The sequence below is a fragment of the Thunnus thynnus genome, chromosome 9, assembly GCF_963924715.1.
Source record: "Thunnus thynnus chromosome 9, fThuThy2.1, whole genome shotgun sequence".
Lineage (NCBI taxonomy): Eukaryota > Metazoa > Chordata > Actinopteri > Scombriformes > Scombridae > Thunnus > Thunnus thynnus.
In genome coordinates this window covers 24,081,257-24,105,287 of record NC_089525.1, presented here as the reverse complement: position 1 = coordinate 24,105,287, position 24,031 = coordinate 24,081,257, and the positions used below count along the sequence as shown (strand labels likewise).

At 39.7% G+C, this 24,031-nt stretch overlaps 2 protein-coding genes and 1 non-coding gene across 3 annotated transcripts in view; 2 read left to right on the top strand and 1 right to left on the bottom strand.

The window, feature by feature from the left end:
* Positions 1-24,031, bottom strand: part of cops6 (COP9 signalosome subunit 6) — a 130,696-nt gene that overhangs the window by 23,928 nt on the left and 82,737 nt on the right. The window lies entirely within an intron of this gene.
* Positions 15,189-21,051, top strand: aurkb (aurora kinase B). The gene is made up of 9 exons (XM_067599797.1): positions 15,189-15,301; positions 16,444-16,482; positions 16,644-16,725; positions 16,807-16,846; positions 16,965-17,153; positions 17,877-18,015; positions 18,312-18,460; positions 18,574-18,748; positions 20,462-21,051. The coding sequence occupies exons 1-9, from the start codon at positions 15,296-15,298 to the stop codon at positions 20,633-20,635; spliced, it is 993 nt and encodes a 330-aa protein (XP_067455898.1). The 5' UTR covers positions 15,189-15,295; the 3' UTR covers positions 20,636-21,051.
* trnal-aag (transfer RNA leucine (anticodon AAG)) lies at positions 23,033-23,114 on the top strand. The gene has a single exon. It is a non-coding gene; the product is annotated as a tRNA-Leu (tRNA).

Here is a 24,031-nt window from a genome sequence, read left to right as displayed (position 1 = left end):
CCTCCTCGTCTTCTTCCTCCAGATCCGGCAAGACAAATGGGTCTTGTGGTGGCTCTTCCTCAGCTTGTGGCTCCTCCTCCTCCTGTGACTGACAGCTGTCACTGTCGTCTTCGTCCTCCGGATCCTGCAAGACAAATGGGTCTTGTGGTGGCTCTTCCTCGGATTGTGGCTCCTCCTCCTCCTGTGACTGACAGCTGTCACTGTCGTCTTCGTCCTCCGGATCCTGCAAGACAAATGGGTCTTGTGGTGGCTCTTCCTCAGATTGTGGCTCCTCCTCCTCCTGTGACTGACAGCTGTCATTGTCATCTTTGTCCCAAAGATCCTGAAAAAATAGCTGTGAGCTGGTCGTCATTTGGGAGGAAGACTGGCTCCCTCTCTTCTGACGTGCTCGGGGTGTACACATTTTAATTTTGCCACATCTTTTCACAAACCTTTTCAACATTTTTGAGGTGAGGATAATCATATTGTTCAATCTGCTGGGGCGTGTGACGTGCTGGCTTATTCCAGACTCGGTGGTGTTAGCAGCAGAGAGGGCAGAGCTGACACTCTTTGTGACCTCTTTAGCCAGCAAGTTTGTCAGACGTTCAGAGCTGACACACTTGGGTTGGTCCTCCAAGTCCAGAGCTTCAGCAAAGCTCGGACCCAGTGTGTCGCCCAGTTTTGTCTGAACTTCCTCCTCAGAAATGGTGACACTCCTGTTCTTGAGCGAACCCAAACAGGAGTTTGTCACTGCTTGAATAATTTCAAGCAGCAGCTCAGCAAGAAAGATTTTGGTGGCATTGTCGGGAAAACCGCTTTTCAACAGATTCCACTGGTCCTCTGTCATCCTGTTAACAAAGGTTTGGATTGGCGGGCGAAAAATTTCAACTGTGATCTCCAGCATCTCCTTTGAGCAAGAGTTTCCTGTTCTATTCATGGTGATTGTTATGATTTTTTATCTTCGATGCTTGATGATTAATGCTTAATGCGCTCTGTGTACTGCACTGGGCTCAGTTTTCACGTACTAATGTGAAAAGTTAAACACGTCGAATAGACAGAATTGAGATATATACATGTGGTTCTGGGTCTATGAAGGGTACAGTATTTCACAGGATCAAAAAAGATCAGAGAAGATCAAAGACGGTCAAAGAAGATCAAAGATGGTCAAAGGAGCAAAGCCACTGATCTCTATGATGTCACAGATCACAGGAGCCACATTCCATAAACCCCGCCCCAAAGCAGCGATTGTTGCTCAGCAACTGTTGCTAAGCGGCTCCAGCACCCTTTGGCAGATTGTGCTGTAGAATTTAGTGTCTTTTTAAAGTCTGAAATGATTTTCAAAGTTGAAATCAGTTTGATTTGACTTTTTTACTCTCAGTAACAACTGCAGACCAAAAGTAGTGGTTTGGTCTCCCTGACTGATATATTATTATATATGACATCATTAGATTATCAATACTGAAGCATCAGTGTGTAAGCAGCATGTTACTGTTGGAGCTGCTGGAGGTGGAGCTAGTTTGAGCTACTTTATATACAGTTAGCTAGTTCGGTTCAGTGGTCCCCAACCTAGGGGTTTTCCCCTCCAAGGGGTCACCAGATAAATTTGAGGGGTCGTGAGATGATTAATGGGAGAGAAAAGAAGAAAAAACAAAACTCTGATACACAAATCTGCTTCCAGTTTTTGGACTTTTCTCTGATCTTTGATTTTTGGGGAAATATTGGATAATTTGAACATTTATTGAAATGAAACCATGTAAGAAGTTTAGAGGGAAAAATCACTATTTGGTGGAGTTGGTTACAACTCATAGACGTCTGAAATGTGACCCCGACTACACACTGCTTTTTGTAAGACATTAAAAGCCAAAAAGGTTGGAAACAAAACTTGTTATATTATCCATTGTGTCAAATCTTCATCTGAAAAGTAACTAAAGCTGTCAAATAAATGTAGAAAATAGAAGAGGTGGAAATTATAAAGTAGTATAAAATGGAAATACTCAAGTAAAATACCTCAAAATTATACTTAAATACATTATTTGATTAAATTCAATTTACTTCCCAACACTGAAATCACAGACTTTTCTATGAAATGCAACAGGAACAATCTGTGTCACATGTTGCTTATTGTGACACACACAGAATGTATTCACATTTTTTGGTTTGTGTATTTATTTTATTCTGATGTAAAGTTAACTTTATTTTTGGTATTAGAATTCTGTTTATCCATTTTAAATGGATCAGTGTTGTATTAGCCATCAAACACACAAACACACACTGGTGGAAGAAGTACTCAGATCATATACTTAAAAGTAGCAACGCCACAGTTTCAAAGTACTCCATTATAAGTAAAGTTCCTGCATTCAAAATCCTACTTAAGTAAAAGTAAATAAGTATTATAAGCTAAATGTAGCTAAAGTATTCATTCTGCAGTAAAATGTCCCCTGTGACATTATTTTATGATATTATAAGATTGTTAATACTGATGCATCAATGTGTATGCAGCATTTTACTGTTGTTTTACTGTAATAACATACTTTATCAGGGTGTATTTAATAGATCAGTCACAGCCAAATTTTGTGCAAAACAAAATAATTGAGAAAATTCAAATCTATTACAGAGAAAATGGAGACAGTTCTGAGACAGTCATTTTAGTTTGTTGTGTTGTGTTTATGAAACATTGCTGATTTTCAGAGGACACTTTTAACAGCTAATTGAATAAGAACTTCAAATAGAAGAATTTAAACAAAATATCAGAAGACCAGGGAATCAGTGGTTTGACAAGGTCAGTGGTGGTTTGACAGTAGGTGATCAGAGTAGCAGATTCTTCCATTGTTCAGGTCTCAGTTGAGTTAAGTGACCCTGCAAACAGAAGAAATAGGCTGTTGTGTGCTGTGACAGCGACCTCTAGTGGTTTTAAGTAGGTACAGAATGTGTGCTGTTTGGCTGCTTTACTCTACTGTGGTTTGATGTTCTGCCACAAAAATGATGCAGAGTTTCAAGATGTTTTCTCTGTTTGTACTGCAGTACCCCCCCCCCCCCCAAAAAAAAAAAAAAAGAAAAATTGGATGGGTGTGCTACAAGTGTCCACCAATTTCAACTCGAGTTGCACAGTCCACGTGACAAAGGAAATGCTGTTTGGCTTGAAAACATCTCTGCTTACACTCTGCTCCTTACACCCTTGCCGTGTCTCCTCTTCGTCTTCTCAACCTGTTAGGAGACAATATAGTGTTTCAGATGAAGCACAAGTGACTACAGAATAAACCATTGTTGGTGTCAATAGACTGAAACTCCTAAAATCATAAATTCTGCATGTCCCATAAAGTTATGCATTTAACAACAATATGCCTCCTGAAAATCAATTAAAGTTAAATTAAATTAAATCTAAATAACGAAGATATTGTTACATCTGCCTCAGCAACTTCCCTGCCCTGACACTCCCTGTTTATCCCATTCTGTGACTCTCTAACCTGCTGCCACTCTCTCTCTCTCTCTCTCCTTGTGTGTCCATGTGTGTGTGTGTGTGAGCGAGTGAGTGTGTGAGCGAGTGAGTGAGTGAGAGATAGAGAAGGAGAGCAATTACACAAGTTACATTACCACTGTCACAAGCTTTCACTCACCATAGCTGAGGGCTCACTTGAAGAGAAAGGCGGCATGGCGGTTTTTCCTCTGGGCAAACTGCTCAATCACCTTGAGGTCCTGTAGCTGCTGAATCCGCTGGCTTTCGATGGATAGCATGGCCAATGCGTTGAGTCGCGGCTGTCCCATGGTATTGTAGGTGAAAGTTTTTATTCTCGTCAATTTTGAAAAGTTCCTCTCTGACTCAGATGTCGCCCTAGAAGTTGTTATGATGATTTTTTATTAAATACACCCTGATAAAGTATGTTATTACAGTAAAACAACAGTAAAATGCTGCATACACATTGATGCATCAGTATTAACAATCTTATAATGTCATAAAATAATGTCACAGGGGACATTTTACTGCAGAATGAATACTTTATCTACATTTAGCTTATAATACTTATTTACTTTTACTTAAGTAGGATTTTGAATGCAGGAACTTTACTTATAATGGAGTACTTTGAAACTGTGGCATTGCTACTTTTAAGTATATGATCTGAGTACTTCTTCCACCAGTGTGTGTGTGTGTGTGTGTGTGGCAGTATGAAGCTCAGTGTGGTGGTACAGAGTGGTCAGTTCAATCTTTAACTTTTCCTTGTTTCCTATAGGCCATAGTTTCACAGCACAGTCAAGCTCAGATGTAGGGAATGACAGGACAAACTGTGGGAAGAGTAAGCTGTCAACCAGCTTTGCAGCGATCAGGTGGTCACTCTGTGAAAACCTCTGCCCCACCTGAGAGATCACTGTCACATCCCTCCTTCATCACCGGTGCTGTGTTGGTTACTCGTTGGCCTGGCTCCTCTGCTCCATCATGAGTGGTGGCGGCCAATTCATCAGTTTGCAGCTGTATATTCTGGACATTCTCCTTGAAACAGGTGAGGGCACTGCCAATCCCAGGTGCATCGATGCTCCGTTTTTGCAGAGTGTTGTATAAAACATCTACTTCTGGCATAGGCAAGGAAAAGAATTCCAGCAGCTTCAGAAAGGAGTTTCCTGGAGTCCTGAAGTTTCTTTGACAGGCCATATGCCTCACTCATGGTGGCCTCATCCTATCCTGATTGTGTGTATGTTCTCCATACACTGGAGCAGCGCAGCACGGTTCTCCTAAACTGCATTGACAGTTCTGCTCTCAAAGTTCAATCACACAGCAGGTGGCCTTGGAATGCGTCTCTGTGTTGCCTCTGCTAGAGTCGCTACACATTTTGGAGCGCCAGAGAAGAAGGTGGCAAAAGCTGTTAAATCTGCAAAAAACACCTTCAGGATGCACATCCTTGCTGAACAGAGTTGCTGCACGGTCAGGTTCAGCTGGTGGGCATAGCAGTGAACAAACTGGGCATGTGGATATGTCTCTTTCATTAGCGTCTGTACCCCATGGACGTTCCCACTCATTACAGCTGCACCATCATAAGTCTGTGCGATCAGCTTGTCTCCCAGCTTCAGTGGTTCCAACACAGCCTTGATGCTATTGGAGACTATGTGTGATTGGAGAAGCAAATCACATATAGAGGCCGAGGCCAGTTTTATCTTTAACTTCAACAAACTCCAAAAACCTTTCTATCACACACTCTGTCAGGCAACATGTATCATAGCACAACCACCATCTGTGATTTACAAGAGACATCAGTAGTCTCGTCTGCCTGTATGGTGACAAATGATTTCTCCTCCACCTGCTTGGCTATCTCCTCCCTGTACACTTCATACATACAGTCTAACAGTTCATTTTGTACAGTGCTGGATGTCCCCTTGAATGTGGGCTGAGCATCATAGTGCCTCTGAAGCCTCAAATCCCCCTCACACATAGTCTCAAAAATACACCTAAATGTTCCCGGATTCAGCGAGTCCACTGACTTGTCGTGGCCCCGAAGCGCTGTTTCACATTTTCCAGAGTTTAATATACGTTATTATCCGACTATTATCCTGTTTTCCTCCGCCTGTTTGTTGTGCTGCTCAATGGAGCACCTGTATGCAGTGTCAATTTGTGTAGCAACATTTACTTTCCCAAGTAGTCCCAATTTTACAGCGTTGTCCAGATGACTCCCACTGCTCTCGTGTTTTGCAATCCTCTCAGAAAGATGTTTTAAAATGCTTTCACCCGTTCTCAACCAAGTACCATCTCTACCGAATAGCAGACACGGAAAACAGAAGAGTGACTTCTTCTGTAAGCTAACCGTTAGCCACTTTTTTTTTTGAAAGCCACTCAACGTTAAACCCGCGGTTAACTTTACCAGCACTTTGAGTGATAGTGACATCCCGTGGCTGGTGGGTTCCAATGCGCTTTATTTCCACTTTCTCCTCCAAAGTTGGGGTTTCAAAACTGTGCTCCAGTATGTAATCCACTTCGTTCATTTTCTCAAATTTACGTTTGCTGGTGACTAGTCTAACTTGTTGGCTGTCTGAGTGACTGAGTGACAGGCTTAGCCAATCAACTGTGAAACATGAAATGCATGAAATGAAGTGAAATGGAGCATGCGTATTAATATTTTCCCACATACAATACACATACACATTGCATCATGAGGATGGGGCTAGCCCCTCATCCACGCTGGCCACCGTAGGCCTGCTGCGGACACGAATCGGGAGAACGCAGTCTGAAGCAGCAAGTCAAAGAACAATAAACGTGAACTAAAATCTTAACAATTTAGCAATTTAGCAAGATGCTTTATTCATAGATAATAAATTATAATAGATAATAATTTGTGAATTAATAATAACACTTGTTTGTTTGCACAGTTTTCTCTGGTGACAAGTTAGCTAATGACCAGACGCCAGTGCACATACATACTGTACATACATGCATACTGTACACATACATAAATACATTCTTACATACATGTATACATACATACATACATACTGTACACATGCATACATACATACAGACAGACAGACAGACAGACTTACATACATACATACATACATATATACAGATATACAGACTTACTTACTGTACATACACACATACATACCCACATATATACATACATACCGTCCCCCGTCCCCCCCTATTTAATATTTCATATTGGTATTTGGAGTGAAAAAGGCACGAGACCACCTGGGGGTATATAAGGTATGAGCCTGCTGCATTCTTCAGTTGGCAGATAACGTACCAAAAGTAAAGCCACGGAAGATCATCCGACTCGCACTGTGTTTTAATTTGTTCTTTCAGGTGGGTAAATGTCATGTAAGTGTGTATACAGTTTTTTGGTTTTTCTATCTAATGTACTGTTTTTATTGTTTTATTCTTGTTTTCATTGTTATTGTGCTGTTTTATGTATTGTAGTGTGTAGTTTGTAGGTTATCAGTGGTATTTGCGCTAGCTTGGTGGGACAAGTTGGCACTAGCTTGCCGGTTACGGTTACTTTAAATTAAACCTGTCAAAACGCCAAAGGGTATCAGATGTAAGGTTTGCCTGACTCCACTTATATGTATGTATGTGTAAGATTTATTTTTGTGGTGTTTTGTGGTTTATATTTTCTTTGTTTTGTTCATTTTCTTCTAACAGTTAATAACGTTTATTTTCAGTTCCAGTTTATAACGGTTAATAACGTTTATTTTCATTTTGTTTATAACGGTTATACAATGTAGACAGTTAGAGCCAGAGCCCGAACAGCTGATTAGCAGCGCTGTTGTTTACCATTGCCAAGGCAACCAGGCAGCTCACGGGTTGTAGGTTGTAATACGTCACATGTAGATAGAGAGGATGAATGAGAGATATGTCACTTTCAAGCCAAAGGTAAAATACTTCTGTGTGAAGACTTTAATGTACGGACAGGTTCAGAACCTGACTGTATAGACCACACACCTATGTATTTAATATGTATACGTAATATGTAATATATGATTCCTCTGTAAACTGCTTTGGCAACAACATGTTTTTGGTTCATGCCAATAAAGCAATTTGAATTGAATTTGAATTGAAATTGAAATTATATCATTGATGTAACTGTTCTTTGAGTGAAGTTATGAAGGAATGAGATAATTGTTTCATACTGGAAATGATAAGAATTGTAGATAATTGTAGATAATAGACTGATAAAGCTCTTATATAGAATTGATCATTTTTAATAGCCTATTTTATGTATATTTTTGATGATTCTGTTAGCCTATTGATTTTAAATGGAAATAGCTACTTTATGCATAATTACTGTATTTTGAAATATTGAATTTGCATTATTATATTGTTCCAACTAATTACAGTTGGCAGTTAACGTACAAACAGTAAAGCCACGGAAGATCAGCCGACTCACACTGTGTTTTAATTTGTTCTTTCAGAATAAATTATTTTCAAAAATATGTCACCCCTCGAATGAGTTTCCACTCTATAGGTGTAACGTACACACACACAAACACACACACACATATATATACATACATATATACACACACACATACTGTAAACATACAGACTTACATGCATACATACTGTATATACATACAGACAGACAGACAGACTTACAGACATACGGACTGGTGACAAATTAAAGGAACAACCAGTACAGAATTTTAAGTGCAGTGGCACTTAAGCAGATGACAAAAGACACCACAGCTAAGAAAATGGAAGAACACAATAAACAAAATCAATAAAATGGAGATAATAAATTAATAAAATTAAAATTAAATAATAAAACAGAATTAGGAATCTAGCTAGACTGTTTGATGTAAGATGGAATATTACACAAAAATAAATCTAAAAGAGTTATAGAATATTAGAATATATCTAATAGAGTTAACACAAAAAACATATCATTTCAGATTTATTACAATTCTTCCATGGCTGGCACCTCTAAAGTCATTAAAACCAGCACAGTCATTGCACAGCCCCACTCCTTCATCAGGTCTTTGAACACGCCTTGTTGAGTTTTTCCAAATGTTTCTGGGGTTATTGTTAATTCTGCTTCCTCGACTTCAGTCCATATCCTCCGGAAGAGACGCCGGATGATGACTTCTGGCTGCGATACGGTCCAGTTCACCTTGGCCTTGATGTACAGCTGAGAAACCAGCCTCTCCACAGGGAATAGGACTGGCAGCTTTTTTCTCTCTGCCAGAGCTGCAACTTCCTGTGAAGATCAAGATTGTGTCTCCTCACGTTCAGAGGCTGCCACTGCACTAGATGTCACAGATACGTGGTCCTCCTCTGCGTTGACCTCTGCTGACTGTGTCTGTGACAGTGACTCAAGGTGTTGTAAAGTCAGTATGACTGTGTCAGAGTGGCTGGCAGCCTGGGTTTTCTGCCACCAGTTGATGAGAGCCAGGAAACAGCGGACTTTCTTGCGTATGTCCTCATACATGGCAGCATCGACCTGAGGAACAGCCACTGCCTTCCTCCTCATAGCCTCTGGAATGATTTCCGGCATCATGTTCCCATATTTGATGTAGCAGTAAATCATTTCAGTGAGTTCTTTGGTGATTACCACTACATTGGTGCCAGCAGGTGTTTTATATCTGGGAAATACATAAAGCTCATTCCTGCCTTTGTCTTCCTGTATGTCCCCGTCCTCCTCTGTTAACAGTTGGTCAATATCCTTGAAGATAATCTCCATCGACTTGCTGCTTTCAGCTTTAGACTTGTGATGGAATTTCTTCTTCAGTTGTGTCACCATGCGATGTATCGCATGGCCTGTCGTCTTTGTCCCAGAGATACTGCAATACCAGCTCTGAGCTGGTCGTCATCTGGGAGGCAGACCGGCTTGCTGTCTTCTGACGTGCTCGGGGTGTGCACATTTTCATTTTGCCACATCTGGCCACAAAGTTTTTCTTTTAGGTATGAATAATCATGTTGTTCAGTCAGTGTGACGTGCTGGCTTATTCCAGAGTCAGCAGTGTTATCAGCAGAGAGGGCAGAGCTGACACTTTGTGACCTCTTTAGCCAGCAGGCGTTCGGAGCTGACACACTGGGGTTGGTCCTTCATGTCCATAACTTCAGCGAAGCTGAGCCAGTGTGTCGCCCAGTTTGACCTGAACTTGCTCCTCGGTAATGGTGACACACCTGTTATTGAGAGAACCCAAAAAGGAGCTTGTCATCGCTTGAATAATTTCCAGCAGCAGCTGGCTGAAATGACAAGCTAACGTTAACTTAAGCTAACATTAACTTTAGCTAACGTTAGCCACTGAAGTGACTCAACCACTGGGTCCAAGATATTCGGTTTGGTTGTGGGGATATTATATCACTGGAATCAAATGCAATTTATAGGTAAGTTAAATAAATTAGCGTTACTGGTAGAAAGCTACAAGAATTTTTTTTTTTTATAGCAGTGCACAGAAGAATATCCACATACTTAGCTAAACTAAACTATACTAAACGTTAGCTATCGTTACAATATGATGTGTAATGTTAATCCAACCAAAAATTGATTCATTTGCCAACGTTAACTGTTACATGTCATACTATAAATATGTGAATATTTTTCTTTGCTTATATGCTGCGGTGAACAGACGTCCCAGTTTGTCCGGGTATGTCACAGTTTCAAGCTGGGTGACCCATACATGCACACGCGTGCATGAACGTGGTTAGGGACTAATTGGTTAGGTTTTTGGGTTTGAAAATATGGTAATATATGCAGCATTGGACGTGCCAAAATCTGAATACAGGCATGCATAGCTTTTGAACAGTAAGACCTGGCTGTGTCTTCTAACGATATCACACCCTCCTTAACACAACTACAATATAAACATACAGACTCACAGGGGAAGCAGAGTTAAAGCTCAGCTAGTTAGCATGTAACATAATTAAGTCAATAATAAATGAGGTTTAGCTCATTAATCCCTGTCCTGTCAGTCTAGTAAAAGATGTCTATTTTCTCATGCTTTTCATTTATCCAGCTAGCTTAAATTAGTTAATCTACTTATTTGGCATGTTAGTTATATAGATAACCAAATATGTAACTTAAGTGGTAATGGTTCAAACAGCTATGTGTATAATTTATATTGTTATTTCATATTGTTATAGCCATACACACTTTTTTGCTGTGAGAAAGATGACTTGAAACAGTTTGGCATCAGCAAGCTAAAGTGTGTATCCCATCTTCCCTTGGGTTCACACAGTACCGTGCCTCCACTGCGTCAGATGTCACACCAGTTGCTTCAGGTCAGAATATCACATCATTTTTCAGTGGTGAACAGCAAAGGATGTATGACGTCAAGCATCCACATCAGAAGGCTATAAGTGATGCCCTTGTAAAAGATGGTGTAAGAGTGTCCTTTGTCATGTAGGCCTAGTCAATTGTAATGAGTCTCTCCTGCCCCCTCTCATTTCAGAGTATATAAAGGCAGAGAGTGACAAGCAAGTGGTATCAGTAGCAGATTCATCAACAGGACCAATGGAAGATGATGTTTCAGAGTCTCCTTCTGAGAGGCAGCTGAGAATGTTCTCCCACTATATATCATATATTTTAAGTTAACTTATATTCGTTGTCATGTATCTTTACTATTCGGCTCATCTGGAACATCAGTGCTGAGGTTGCTTGAGCTTCATAGAAATCTCGGTATGATGTATGCTGAAATAGTGTTGGTGCTTGAATGTTTAATTTTTTATCCATGTACCCAAGGGTTCCCCCAGCGCTGCTACTTCAGTGACTGTTTGCCTCATCTAAAGTGGATACTGGCCTTTAACTTGAAAGTTTTTCATAGGGAGGGATTTCAGTTTTTCAGTTGTTGTAAGCAAACATTTTCAGTTTCACATCTATTTTGAAGACCAAATAAATTAAATTTAAATAATAGGAAAAAAACGCCAATTTTAGTGTCATTTAAAGAAGCCCAAAGGAACTTCTTCAAATGTCTTGTTTTGTCCGATCTACAGTCCCAAACCCCAAGATATTCATTTCACAGGGATATAACAGAGAAAAGCAGCAAATCTGCATATTTGAGAAGCTGAAACCAACATATTTTTGGCATTTTTTCTTAAAAAAAAAATAGTGAAACAATTATATAAAATTAAAATATAATTGCTGATTAATTGTCTTCCAATCAACTTTATCAAGTAAACATTGTAGCTCTACTTTAAAACTGCCCATATTACATTTGACATTTTTACTTGGCTGTAAACTAATCAAAAGTTCATATTCATGTGTTTGGTGCACATTTAGGACTAAAGAGGCCTAAATCACCTGACTCACCAGAAAGCAGCTATTGTATTGGTATGTCAGAAAAATAGTAATATTTTGTATTTAAAAAGTCATTTAAGCATTTCATTGTGAAGTCCTTGCTAACTAGAATAATTAGGAATTAGGACTGTAACACGAACTAGAAAATGCATGTGACTGCTGACAGCTGAAATGAATCGCAAAGCATTGCTGAAAATGCAGAAATCTGAAATTAATTTTATATTTTTTAAAAGCTGAGAGCTCAAATGCATTGCACTGCACTGCTAGGGACTTTGTTGCCACATCTGGCCTGGCAACAACTGCCAAACAGGGGAAAAAGAAATGAAATGAACTAAAAGACAAATACAAGGTAATCTGTCTCTCTGCTTAGTATTATATACTGAGAGAGCCTTCCCGAGATTCCTTTTAAAGAAACTATTTAGCTTTAGTTTGCCAGACCATATAAGAAACCTAACACAGACGATAATACAGTGTCCTTTGAAATTAGGTGTACTTTGGGACTGCGAATACATTTAAACATTCAGGTTCACAGTATAGTAATTAATACCCTATTTTCAGGAGCTTAGGGACCCACCCACAGGCAAAGGGGCAGAGGCCGGTAGTGTGACTGCTGCCACCCGGCAGTGATACAGTCTAATGGATGCTGCACTTCAGGGGCAGCACTCGATTAGTCCGCCCCTGGTTGTTGCACCAAACCTGACTGCCACTACACGTGGCACAGTCAGCACACTGGCCTATGTCCCTTCTGCAGAAGAAGACAGGGCCAGTCAGCCCATGGGAGGAGGCCCAGGGAGAGTCAGACTCTTCTGAATTTCATGAGGGAACAAGCTGAGAGGGATGAGGAGAGGGAGAGAGAGGCAATAGCAAGAGAGGAGGAGAGGGAAAGGGCAGCAACAGTATATTTGTCTTTGTTTGAGAAACTGGTTGATAAATTCTAAATAAATATTGTTTGAAATTCAAGCCAGGCAATTCATTCTTGAAAGCAACAGTGTACTGTGTATATTTACAACAAAACAAAACAATTACAAAGTCCTGTATTTTACAGTTGTATACAATTATTTACAGTCATGCAGTTAAATTTAAATTAGAACAAGAAAAAGAATATTGCAACAAATGAACACATACAACATATGTACACACACATCGCCTGGGCCTTTCTCCTCCTCCTCCTCCTCCTCCAGGATATCACCTGCTGCCACACTAATGTTGTGGAGGATGCAACAGGCAGCAGTCACCTTTGGGGTGATCTCATGAAGGGCCCTCAAGAAGATGGAGCGCCAGCACGTTTTCAAGACCCCAAAGGTGCGCTCAATAATGTTTCTTGCTCTTGCGTGGTGCCTGTTGTAATGGGCTTCAACTTGGCCTGTTTATTAAAATTCACATACAAAATATATGGTGTATTTCAAAATGACCAAAGTGACAATTTGCTGTGAGTGTGTGTGTGTTCTTACTTGCTACAGGCTGGCGTTATGGTGTAGTAATAGCAATGGGACACTGCAGGCGTGGGTATCCCCCATCTCCTAGTAGAAAGTACCCCGCTGGTGGATACAGGCCCTGTTGATACATGAGGGATCTGTGTAGGACACACGTATAATGTACAGATCCTAAATTTCCAATGTACACATCCATTAATGTGCTCTTGGCATCACAGATGCCCTACAGTATCATAGAGGGGAAAAGTTTTCTATTTAATAACACTTCTTCTGTGGCTCTGCGGGAGGAAGAATCCCGATGTGGCACCCATCGATGGCAGTGCAGTGAAATGCCTCATGGCCAGCAAGGCGAACAAAGCCGGCCCCCACCTCCTCCATCTCCTCTGGTTTGGGGAAATGAGTAGCCTTGTGGAAGATGGTCAACATTTTCTCCACAACGTTGTGGACAGTCCTGCAAACTGTGGCTGGTGGCATGGCAAAGATGTCTGCAGTTACCCTGTGCGAGGCTCCACAGGTAAGTCAGTGGACAATGACCAGCACCTCAATTTTCATGGCTCCACCTGGGGCAGCATCTGGACCAGCATGTCTATGCTGTTCCTGGATAGCTTGGCTGGTTTCAAGTCAGCTCCAGAAAAGGACATGGCGAGGATAGGCACATAGGTATTCATTTGTGCATACCTTTGTAAGGGACTTTGGTCTCTTTTTTTAAAAGATTGTTTATTAATTGTTATATGTATTGTGTATTTATTGCTTATTTATGTGTTTTTACTATTTAATATTTATTCAACAGAATTCCTAATATAAATTCTCTGGCCTGAAGTCTTTTAGAATTAAATTTCCCTCTAACATCTGACCTGTTTCTAGGGTTTCTATTTCTTTTTATTGCTTGATAGGTAGTGTAAGGGCACACCTGTCTTCCCAGGTTCTAAGTAAAAAAGTTCCCGTAGCCCACATGATTACTGTATCAAAGACATGAAATGTCCTGTTTGTGTTGAAGTGTGTACTGGTTAATGACTAATGAGGTACATGACATAGTTGAGGTACAGGCACTTCTTGCATTGATGTATAGTGATGTTTGTGCACCTAACTGTACAAGGCCTGTCAGACTGAGTATTAACCTCTTGATGTTTGAGTACCAAGAAGACAAACAGCGGGTATGTATGTGGAATGTAGGCTAATCCATTTCAATATTATTAAACTATTAAAAGTATCAAACTTCCCCTGTACTTGCTAGTTTAACAGGTAGGCCTAAATAAAGCTAATGTAGTCTAATAAAACAGCCCTGCAATAAATGTTAACCTCAGCAAGGTTAATAAGTTTTTATGTAATCTGTTTGTCCATCCCATTTATATGAATGAAGATGGACTAAATATTAGAAACACCTCAGTATAAACCAGTACAGTTCAACAGTACCACAAACTACAGCTGACACAAAAAATAAATCAACACCTCTCTAATAAAGACTTTATACAATATTAAACTACATTAGTTACATTAGTTTTTATCTAGGTGTAGAAAGTGAACTGTCAAGTCTACATATAAATGGGTAGACTGGTTAACATAAAAAGCATAACGATTTGACAAACGTACAAAGTTATAGAGACATGCTAACAGCAGGTCTCCTCTCCATCCTCCGCCGCATCCTGGCTGTCCTTTGACGGATTCACCTCCTCAGTTAAGCAGCCTCCTCTTCAGCTTCTTTGTAAAGTGTAACGTTACCGATGTCTAATTTTCTGTCTAATTTTCCAATGTCCGATATCTAATTTTGTTTCTCCCAGTTCATTCATTCGCCAACGTTCACAACAACCGTCCACAAACTTTTTTTTCGCCACTGGCTTTTTCAATGAAGTCTACAGATCTTTGAACATTAAATATAAGAAACGACTGTTAAAGCCATGGTTAAATCACAACTTCCATGCTGTAATAAATGGGAGGGGCGGTGGGCGGGTCGACGTCTGAGTAGCGTCGGTATTCTCCAATCATGCGCTTTCTCTTGTAACAATTCTGGCCAATGGGAGCCCTCCATCTGCAGCCTACCGACCAATCGAGTTCAAGCAGAGCGGCTTTTTGAAAACGTTGGCGGCCGAGGAAGTTCAAAATATAGGAAGACTGAGCTTTCCACGCTAAAAAGACAAACGTTAATACTAGCTACATTACTTCACGACGATGCAGGTAACGTTTGTTTTATTTATGTTTTGATTGTGAGGTAGGACTGGGCGACAGCTAATAACACAGAACAACGGCTGTCTGCTTAAAATATGTTGCTCAAGTTGAAATAGATTTCAGCTAATTTAGCCGGCTAACGTTGGGTTCGCTAAGCTACTCCCCGAAGCTAAAACATCGTAACGTCACCATGTATATAAAACATAATAACAACAGGCAACATATGCCGTACGAACACAGCAAAGATAAACCTTAGTATGTGTTATTTACAGTAAAATAGCCCATGGAGTTGTAACGTTAAATTCTGTAAAGTGAGGCAAAGCTGCCTCAACAGAGGCCTACTGAACCTTCATCATTGTTTAAAACGAGAGTCTGTTAACGTTATTAGTTTAAACATGCAACAGGCCTTTAACAGAGTCTGCTTACTGTACTTACAGAAGCACTTGCAGCTAATTAGTAAAATATGTTTAATCCAAATTATAAACCGACTTTCATTACTTTATTACAAGGTAACAGACCACCAGATGTGTATAATTAATGCCTGACATAGCATATCTTTTTATGGTGTGATGTTGAAAATGTACCAGACCAGAAGGAACACTTTAAAAGTCTGCAGATTAGAGCTGCAACTAACGATTACTTTCATTATCAATTAATCTGTCAGTTATTTTCTCAATTAATCGATCAGTTGTTTGGTACATTAAATCTAGTGCACATCATATGAATTTTTTATAAGCACTGGTCAAAATATCAGAAAAATAAGTGGGAAAACGCAAAGAAAGCCAAAATGGCTTCACTGAAAAACATCAAATGTCTTTAAAAGCTGCTACATATCTGGGTGAAAATCACAAGTAAACAGGAAGTCAGATGAGCCCTAACAGCACTGTCTACACTTTAAGTCATCATTCTGGTTTAAAGCGGCACAAAACTTAAGCAAAGTGGCTGCAGCTAGAATTAAAAAAAAAAAAAAAATCCCTGAGAATTTGAGCCATCTGCTGCTTTTAAGGACTGGTTGGTGCAGGTCATTTCATCAGCATCCTGTTTGTTTTGCATACTTTAGACAATGTCTAAAACAACAAACGTAGGTCTGGATGACAAAGAACATGGTAGCTAAAATGTAATGTGATCTGTATGTGTGTATTTCTTTACAGAACAAGGAAAATTATGAGCCCAGAAGTTTCCAAAGACCGGTAAGATGTAATATTTGTAAAAAGATGTGTGAAGATACTGGAAACTAGTGTTGGTTTAATAAAATATGCATTCTTTTGTAACTTTGTATCATGGTGTTGTCAATCGATTATCAATAAGGTACTTACTACTGCATTTTTGTGTGTTTGCTTCCAAATATCAGTTTGCAACCCCCAGCATGGTGACAGGCCCACAGCGTGTTCAGGTGAAGCCACGTCTAGAGACAGACAAAAATGCTGTCACAGGTAATGCCACCCTCCTCACATTCAGATGCCTTTGAGACACCACAACAAATATGCATGTTTTGATTGTATTCTCACTTTTAGGCCCTGGGAGAGAGTGTGCTAGCTCCAGTTCAGCTTCAAAGTAAGTGTATTCTCTAGACCTTCACCAGTTGTGTAATAGTTTGTAGTTCTGTTTTCATGAATAGTTTTAAACATCTTGCGATGATCATGAGAATGTCCATCCCTGCACTTTTCCTCAGGAAAATCACAATTGATGACTTTGACATCGGTCGGCCGTTAGGGAAGGGCAAGTTTGGCAATGTCTACCTTGCAAGGGTGAAGAAGCTGCAAGCCATTGTGGCGCTGAAGGTGTTGTTCAAGTCACAGATGGAGAAGGAGGGTGTGGAGCATCAACTCAGGAGGGAGATCGAGATTCAGGCCCATCTCAAGTTAGTATCCTGCAAAAATGTTTTGTCATCACTTGTGTGTTGATGTTGAGCCACAAATACTGTACATTCTTGTATTTCAGATATGTTCCATGAGCAGTCTCTCTATTATCATATGATCAAAGCGATTGACACAAATTAAACTTATGCCAACATTATTTGTCATACTTTGCAGTCTCGTCAATTTCTCACAGTCTTTGAGAAAGAAATCTTCATATAATATGAATGATGGTAAATCTAACCAATCACCATATGGAATAACCTATTTTCTAACTCAGTTCATCCCTTACCCATCAACGACATAATGTCTTTCCTCAAACTAACCAGGGAGTAAAGTCTGCTAAATAAAAGCTGGTTTAATTTCATTTGTCAGTGGGCCATGCATTTTTATAAATATTTAAAACAGCTGCTAAGTACTCACTGGACTGCTTGAGTTGAATTGAGTTATTGATGATTCAGCTCCCAAATGCCGCTGGTGTCTTTAAGAAGACTTCTGAGTAACTGAAATGGAGACGCTGTCAGCTCAAGATACTCAAGGAAAAGTTTTTATCTGTGTAATTGTCTGTTTTACTTATAGACTAGTTGACTGCTAACCAGTGTTCTAATGATGCTGCATTTTTCCCAGAACATTTTCTTTGTTTTTGTGTTTGTCTTGAACACATGGACTTTAAATTCCTCTTTCATAGTCTACAGAATGTCTCAAAATCTAATCTGTTTTCCTCTCAGGCACCCCAACATCTTGCGCTTCTACAATTATTTCCATGATCGGAAGAGAGTGTTCTTGGTGCTTGAGTACGCCCCACGTGGTGAAATGTACAAGGAGCTACAGCGATGTGGGAGATTTGATGACCAGCGCACTGCAACAGTACGAGTTCATTATTTTCTCAATTCATTGTTTGGCCAATAAATGTTTATCACAATTTCTACAGTGACATCTTCAAATGTCTTGTTTTATCTGACCAACAGTCTAAAGCCCAAAGATATTCAGTTTACTATAATTGATTACGCGCAAAAGCAGCAAATTATTACACTTCAGAAAGTGTTCAGTATTTTTGCTTGGAAAACCAATTGAAACGATGAATCAATAATCAAAATAATTCTGCTTTTACAGCATTGAAATCTTGATGTTGTGATCTAATGCTAACCTCTTTAAATTTCCAGTACATGGAGGAGATATCTGATGCACTACTGTATTGCCACGAAAGGAAAGTGATTCATCGTGACATCAAGCCAGAGAATCTGCTTCTCGGCTATCGCGGAGAGCTGAAAATTGCTGATTTTGGATGGTCTGTCCACGCTCCTTCTCTGAGGTGAGAAGTGCCATTATGGTTCCATAATGTCATCAAGCCACTATATTCAAAACTGCTCTTTACTGCTATATCCTGTCACATAAGTCAAACCTCTTGTTTTTAAATCTTTCCAGGCGTCGTACAATGTGCGGGACACTGGACTACCTTCCCCCAGAGATGATTGAGGGCCACACACACAGTGAGAAGGTGGACCTGTGGTGCATCGGGGTCCTCTGCTACGAATGTTTGATCGGCAACCCACCTTTTGAAACTGCCAGCCATTCAGAGACATACAAAAGAATTATGAAGGTTGGTGCTTTTCTAAGGATGTCTGGTCCAGCCAATTGGACAAACATGAATGTTATCTTAACAAAATGACCAACTTTTTAGTCGGCAGTATGTGAGAGGAACATTTCAGGTTGCTTGAATTTTTTACAACTGGGATAGTGAAGAGTGGGCCTTACCAGACTCTGCAAGTCTACCTTAAAATAATACTTACATGTCCATATACTGAAAGGATTATTGGTCGCTGTAATTGTCCATACTGGCAGTAAAGATCCTTTCTTAAGCAGTTACAGTGTGAGAGATGATGGACAAAAATGCCTTCTAAAGTTGAGTTGAAGATAATATGAGGTTTCAACACTCTGTTAGAAATATGAAGTTAGTTCAGCAGTGTAGCTTAGTCACACTGAAGAACCATCAAGAGGGAAATCTGTGTTAACAGTCAGTAGCTTTTGGAAGATAAACACTTGATTTTTACAAAAAGGCTGTGTTCGGACCGACTTTAGCCCTTCGTGAAACTTCCACCTTGTGATAGTCACAAGGAAACATAAAAAAGTTGCTGCCATGATAACTTTCCAGAGGTGTTAAATCTTGTCTCTGAGTATTATGAGCTGCTGTGTAGTGTTTTTTTTTTTGTATCTGGGAAGCCTTCAATTTTACACATCTGTCTCACTGGTACCTGAAGCAACACAGCCCTATGCATTGTTTAAACGTGGGGATGATTTCAGTTTGAATGTCTGCTCATTCAGATTGCTGAGGATGCAGCTTCAGATGTCCTTTTAGAGTGCATTTTTGCACTGAGAACTGGATTTTGTCCCCCATCACTTAAACTGAAATCACTTTAAGAAGAGATTTCTTCACAGACAGGAGGAACAATTGCAGTGACCAATAATACTTTAAATGTTCATATCAGCATGTCAATGTTGTTTTGAGATAAACTTGGAAAAAATGTGAAACTGTCCTTTAACTAACTCACAGTTAGCCAACTAATTTGGGAGATAAAACGAAGGTGAGACTGTTATAAACATCAATCACAGTACACGCAACATGCAAAACAAATTTCTGTTCCTACCTTACTTACTTTAGCTGTTTGCAGAATCCAAATTCAAAGAGATCAAAACTGCAGCAACAACATTGAGAGACCAATCTGTTTTAGCTCATGACTTTCATTAAGGTCGTCATAAAGAGATTATTTCTGTTCTGCAGGCACCAGAAATACTCTGAGAATACAAGACTGTTTATCTTAATGATAACATTGTGGACATGTTTTTACTGTTCCATTGTACCCTCATTGTGTTCGGACAAACCTTGAATGCTGTATTGTACCAGTCGCCTGTATCGTCCTGCCCCTAGTAGTGTGCAGTAAGTCTTTAGAAATATAAGTATCAGTATTTGGGACATGATTTATGTATAACATTGATCAAGCACTCCACAAATACTGGAAAAAAAATTCCAAATAGAAACTTGAGGGTTGCGTATCCATGATGAATAGTTGTGATAACACGAGTGCTCTCTAGTTTACCTGTTATTTATTGATTTGTGTTAATTCTGGGGAAACCTTGGAGCCAATGATTGTGCTGAGGTCAAATTTGGTACCATGCATGTCTACTTTCTGTAGTATCATCACTGTACTTTAGACTGCTTATGATATAATATAGTCAACTAACATAAAATACTGATGAATGTAATAGTTTCTGCTGCAACAGATTAAATGAAAAAATGCCATCTTGCTGTTCTCAGGTGGATTTGAAATTCCCCAAGAACATCTCGGATGGCGCACGGGACCTGATCTCCAAGCTGCTTCGCCACAACCCCACCGATCGTCTGTCACTACAGAGCGTCATCGACCACCCATGGGTGCGTGCCAACTCCCGCCGGGTCTTGCCCCCCATCTGCCCCTCCAAGAAATCCTGAGCCCACTTGACCAGCTTGCTTACCTCCTTCTGAACGGTGCTTATCTGTCCTCCAAGAGACTCCAGGGCCAGCATGTTTCAGTTTCACTGCCATTATTCTGGCACATTTTATGATGGGTGTAATGTATCCATTTTTTTATATTGTACAGTGTGATGTCATTATATATGTCTAGTATGTTAGAGGTGTTTGTGTTTTTATTGTAATTTCTTCTTTCTGAAACCTTTTTTTAAATGTACACAGCTCTGTTTTTGATTTCCATATCTGACGGTGTTGACACCAAAGTACTACTGTCATACTGCCTCAGGCTAAGTATATTCTTAAATAGTTTAAGATGAGGTGTTAAAGGGTCGGGGTAGGAAGCATGTTTTATTTTTTCTCAAGCAATACTTTAAATTCTAATAAATGTTATAAAAGAATGTTGTTGATGTCAAATTGAATAATAGATTCTGCTGAGGTTGTGACTGCTTTGCATAACAGAAAAGTCATCATAACAATATCATAAGGAAGTAATGACCATAAAGTGTATTACAGCTGATTAGGTTCATCTTTCTAAAACTAACGTGTAATACATCATCCCTTTCAATTTGGAGGCTGTAGTTTGCAGTTCTGTTAATGATAATAATAAACTTTATAGCACAATTCACACATGAAATGAAACACAAAGTGCTTGATATAAAAGCAGAAAATAAGAGCACTTATAATAAAAACAAGGAAAATAAAAAATTAAAGCTGCAAGCAGCGGTGAACGGGCCTTCACACCTCACATGCCTCGGAGGGAGCAGCAGCTGTGGTATCACTACCGGAGGTCAGCTGACACAGCTCTGAATTGTCAGGATTATCGGACATTGTGTGAAAGGGTGAAATATTTCCTGTGTGCAGTATGTCGCGCTGGAGATGACATATTGGACATTGTGTATACATTTGATGAAATATGTGTCATTTAGGCTTCACCTCCTGTTGCCTGTAGACAATACTACATAAGTGAAATATTAAGTCAGTAATACATTTACCAGAGGGCAACTGACATGGATATACTTTTTCAGGAATATTGTACATTGGATGTAGGAGAAAACTATCACTTCCTGTGTCGACTATGTGGCACTAAAGAACACACACTAATCATATATCATGTTGCTGTGAATCATATGTAGACCACACGATGTAGATGCGATGTCTGTCACATAAGGCTGACTTCCAGTTGTTAGTCAGTGGCGCTTTGACTATGACTCAATATTGACATGTAGATGTGTTCGGGTCTTGACTCTTATTAAACATTAGAAATCTGGGGCAGATTGGACAATGTAAAGTGGAGTTACAACATCTTCCTGTTTCATGTTTTGGGCAAAATTGACCGGCATGCCACATCAAGGGCGCTCCACAAAAACTTAAAAGCTTCGTAATTTGGCATCACAAAGGTCTTTAGATGACACCAACCAAATTTGAAGTCGCTCGGGTTAATTCTCTAGGAGGAATTCATTAAAGTACAATGCCTTTCAATGGCAAGTCTGGAGATGTTACATCTGCCGACCAAATTTTTTATATCTGCGTCAAATTTAAAGGTGGGGCTTTGACTTTTAAATTTTCTAGGGGGCGCCTTTCAGCCATTTTGCCACATCCAAACCCAAGACCCAAGATATCAGATATCAAGTAACACCACTTCTGATACATGTGCAAAGTTGTGTGAGTTTTCTGGCACCCTTAGCACCTAAAAAATGCTAAAAGTAATAAGGGATAATAATCCAAATATTTAGTAGTTCGAACTATTTGGGTGCAAAGTTTTGTAAGTTTTTTTGCATTTTAAGTGCCTCAAACGTGCGTAAAATGAAAATTGAGGCACAAAACCAAAATGGCTGACTTTCTGTCCGCAGAAAAAAATTTCAAAAATATGTATCATGTCCAGAATGATGACAGCAAGGATCCCACCGAATTTCATGAACATCAAAACAACTTTATCCCAACATGGCCCTGCGTTTGAGGCCTGCTGGCCATGTCTGAGCCCAATCACTACTGAACTTTGCAGTTTTCACCTTGTGTGCCAATTTTCGTGAATTTTCGAGCCTCCCAAGCCTCTCAAAAATGCAATGGCGTACTAGAATAATAATAATCTTTACAAAAACAGTAGGTCCCTCGTACAAGTGCTTGGTCCCTAATTAAATTAGAACAAAGACAAGGTAAAATAACCGTCAGATAAAAAACACTTCAGGAGAAAACAAGATGTTTGAGAGTGTCGACAGATTTAATTGCTTGGTTTGTTGAAGTTTCCTGCCTGATTGCGACATTTTGCTTATATTTTTATTCACCACATACGAATGAGGGTAGACTCATTGGGAAATATTAAAAGTACGTTAACGACTGTTTTCAACTTCACAAAGCTATTTGACAACTTGGCGGTAACACGGTAGCGTGGCCGAGCGGTCTAAGGCGCTGGATTAAGGCTCCAGTCTCTTCGGGGGCGTGGGTTCGAATCCCACCGCTGCCATCACTTTTGCTCTATAATGTTCACAAGTTAACAATTTCTTATACTTGTACTAAAGATTGCTGCTTTCTACACTGAAAGGTTGTGTTGCCTCTGAAATTGTCGACATTTACAATATGTGCGAGTTATCGTACGCGATTTCTTTACCTAGGATGGCAAAGTAATGACCCTCCCTACTCTGCCTCTGATTGGCTTACCCTGATATTCTTTCCTTAACTTTAACCAATCTCACTCCTCATGTCTGAATTTAACCAACACAACCAACGAAGGCAATGAGTACTAGCCAATCAGAGGCAGAGTAGGGCGGGTCATGACTTCGCCATCCTAGGATAACAAATTTGGCCTGTCACTGCAAGCAAACGGATAATGCTGTATATTATGTTAACTGTTATAGAGTTAAGAAAGATAAAGATAAATGCCAGTAACTGTCAAATATTCAATGTGGAGCACAATAAACAATGTGTCTAAGTTCTCTAGTTCATCGAAAACACGAATTACACAGAATAACTTAATGAAAAGTCAAGGAAATGTGGATGTTTCTCCCTGCTGCACATGCGCCGCTAGAGGTCGCTAAATTAACGCCTAACGTGGTTGCCCACGTGGTTTGGTCCCTCTAACTGATGTATTATTATATATGACATCATTAGATCATTAATACTGAAGCATCAGTGAGTTGCAGCATCTTACTGTTGTAGCTGCTGGAGGTGGAGCTAGTTTCAACTACTTTATATACAGTTAGATAGTTCCCAACATAGGGGTCGGGTCCATCCGAAGGCTTATCAGATAAACCTGAGGGGTCATGAGATGATTAATGGGAGAGGAATGAGGAAAAAACAAAGTTCTGATACACAAATCCGTTTTCAGTTTTTGGACTTTTCTCTAATCCTTGATTTTTAGTGAAATATTGGATCATTTGAACA

Excerpts from the sequence above, each read along its gene's own strand:
- aurkb (XM_067599797.1), top strand. Across the intron at positions 16,483-16,643 it reads CCAGAAGTTTCCAAAGACCG|TTTGCAACCCCCAGCATGGT; the intron begins GTAAGATGTAAT and ends TCCAAATATCAG. Across the intron at positions 18,461-18,573 it reads GTCCACGCTCCTTCTCTGAG|GCGTCGTACAATGTGCGGGA; the intron begins GTGAGAAGTGCC and ends AAATCTTTCCAG.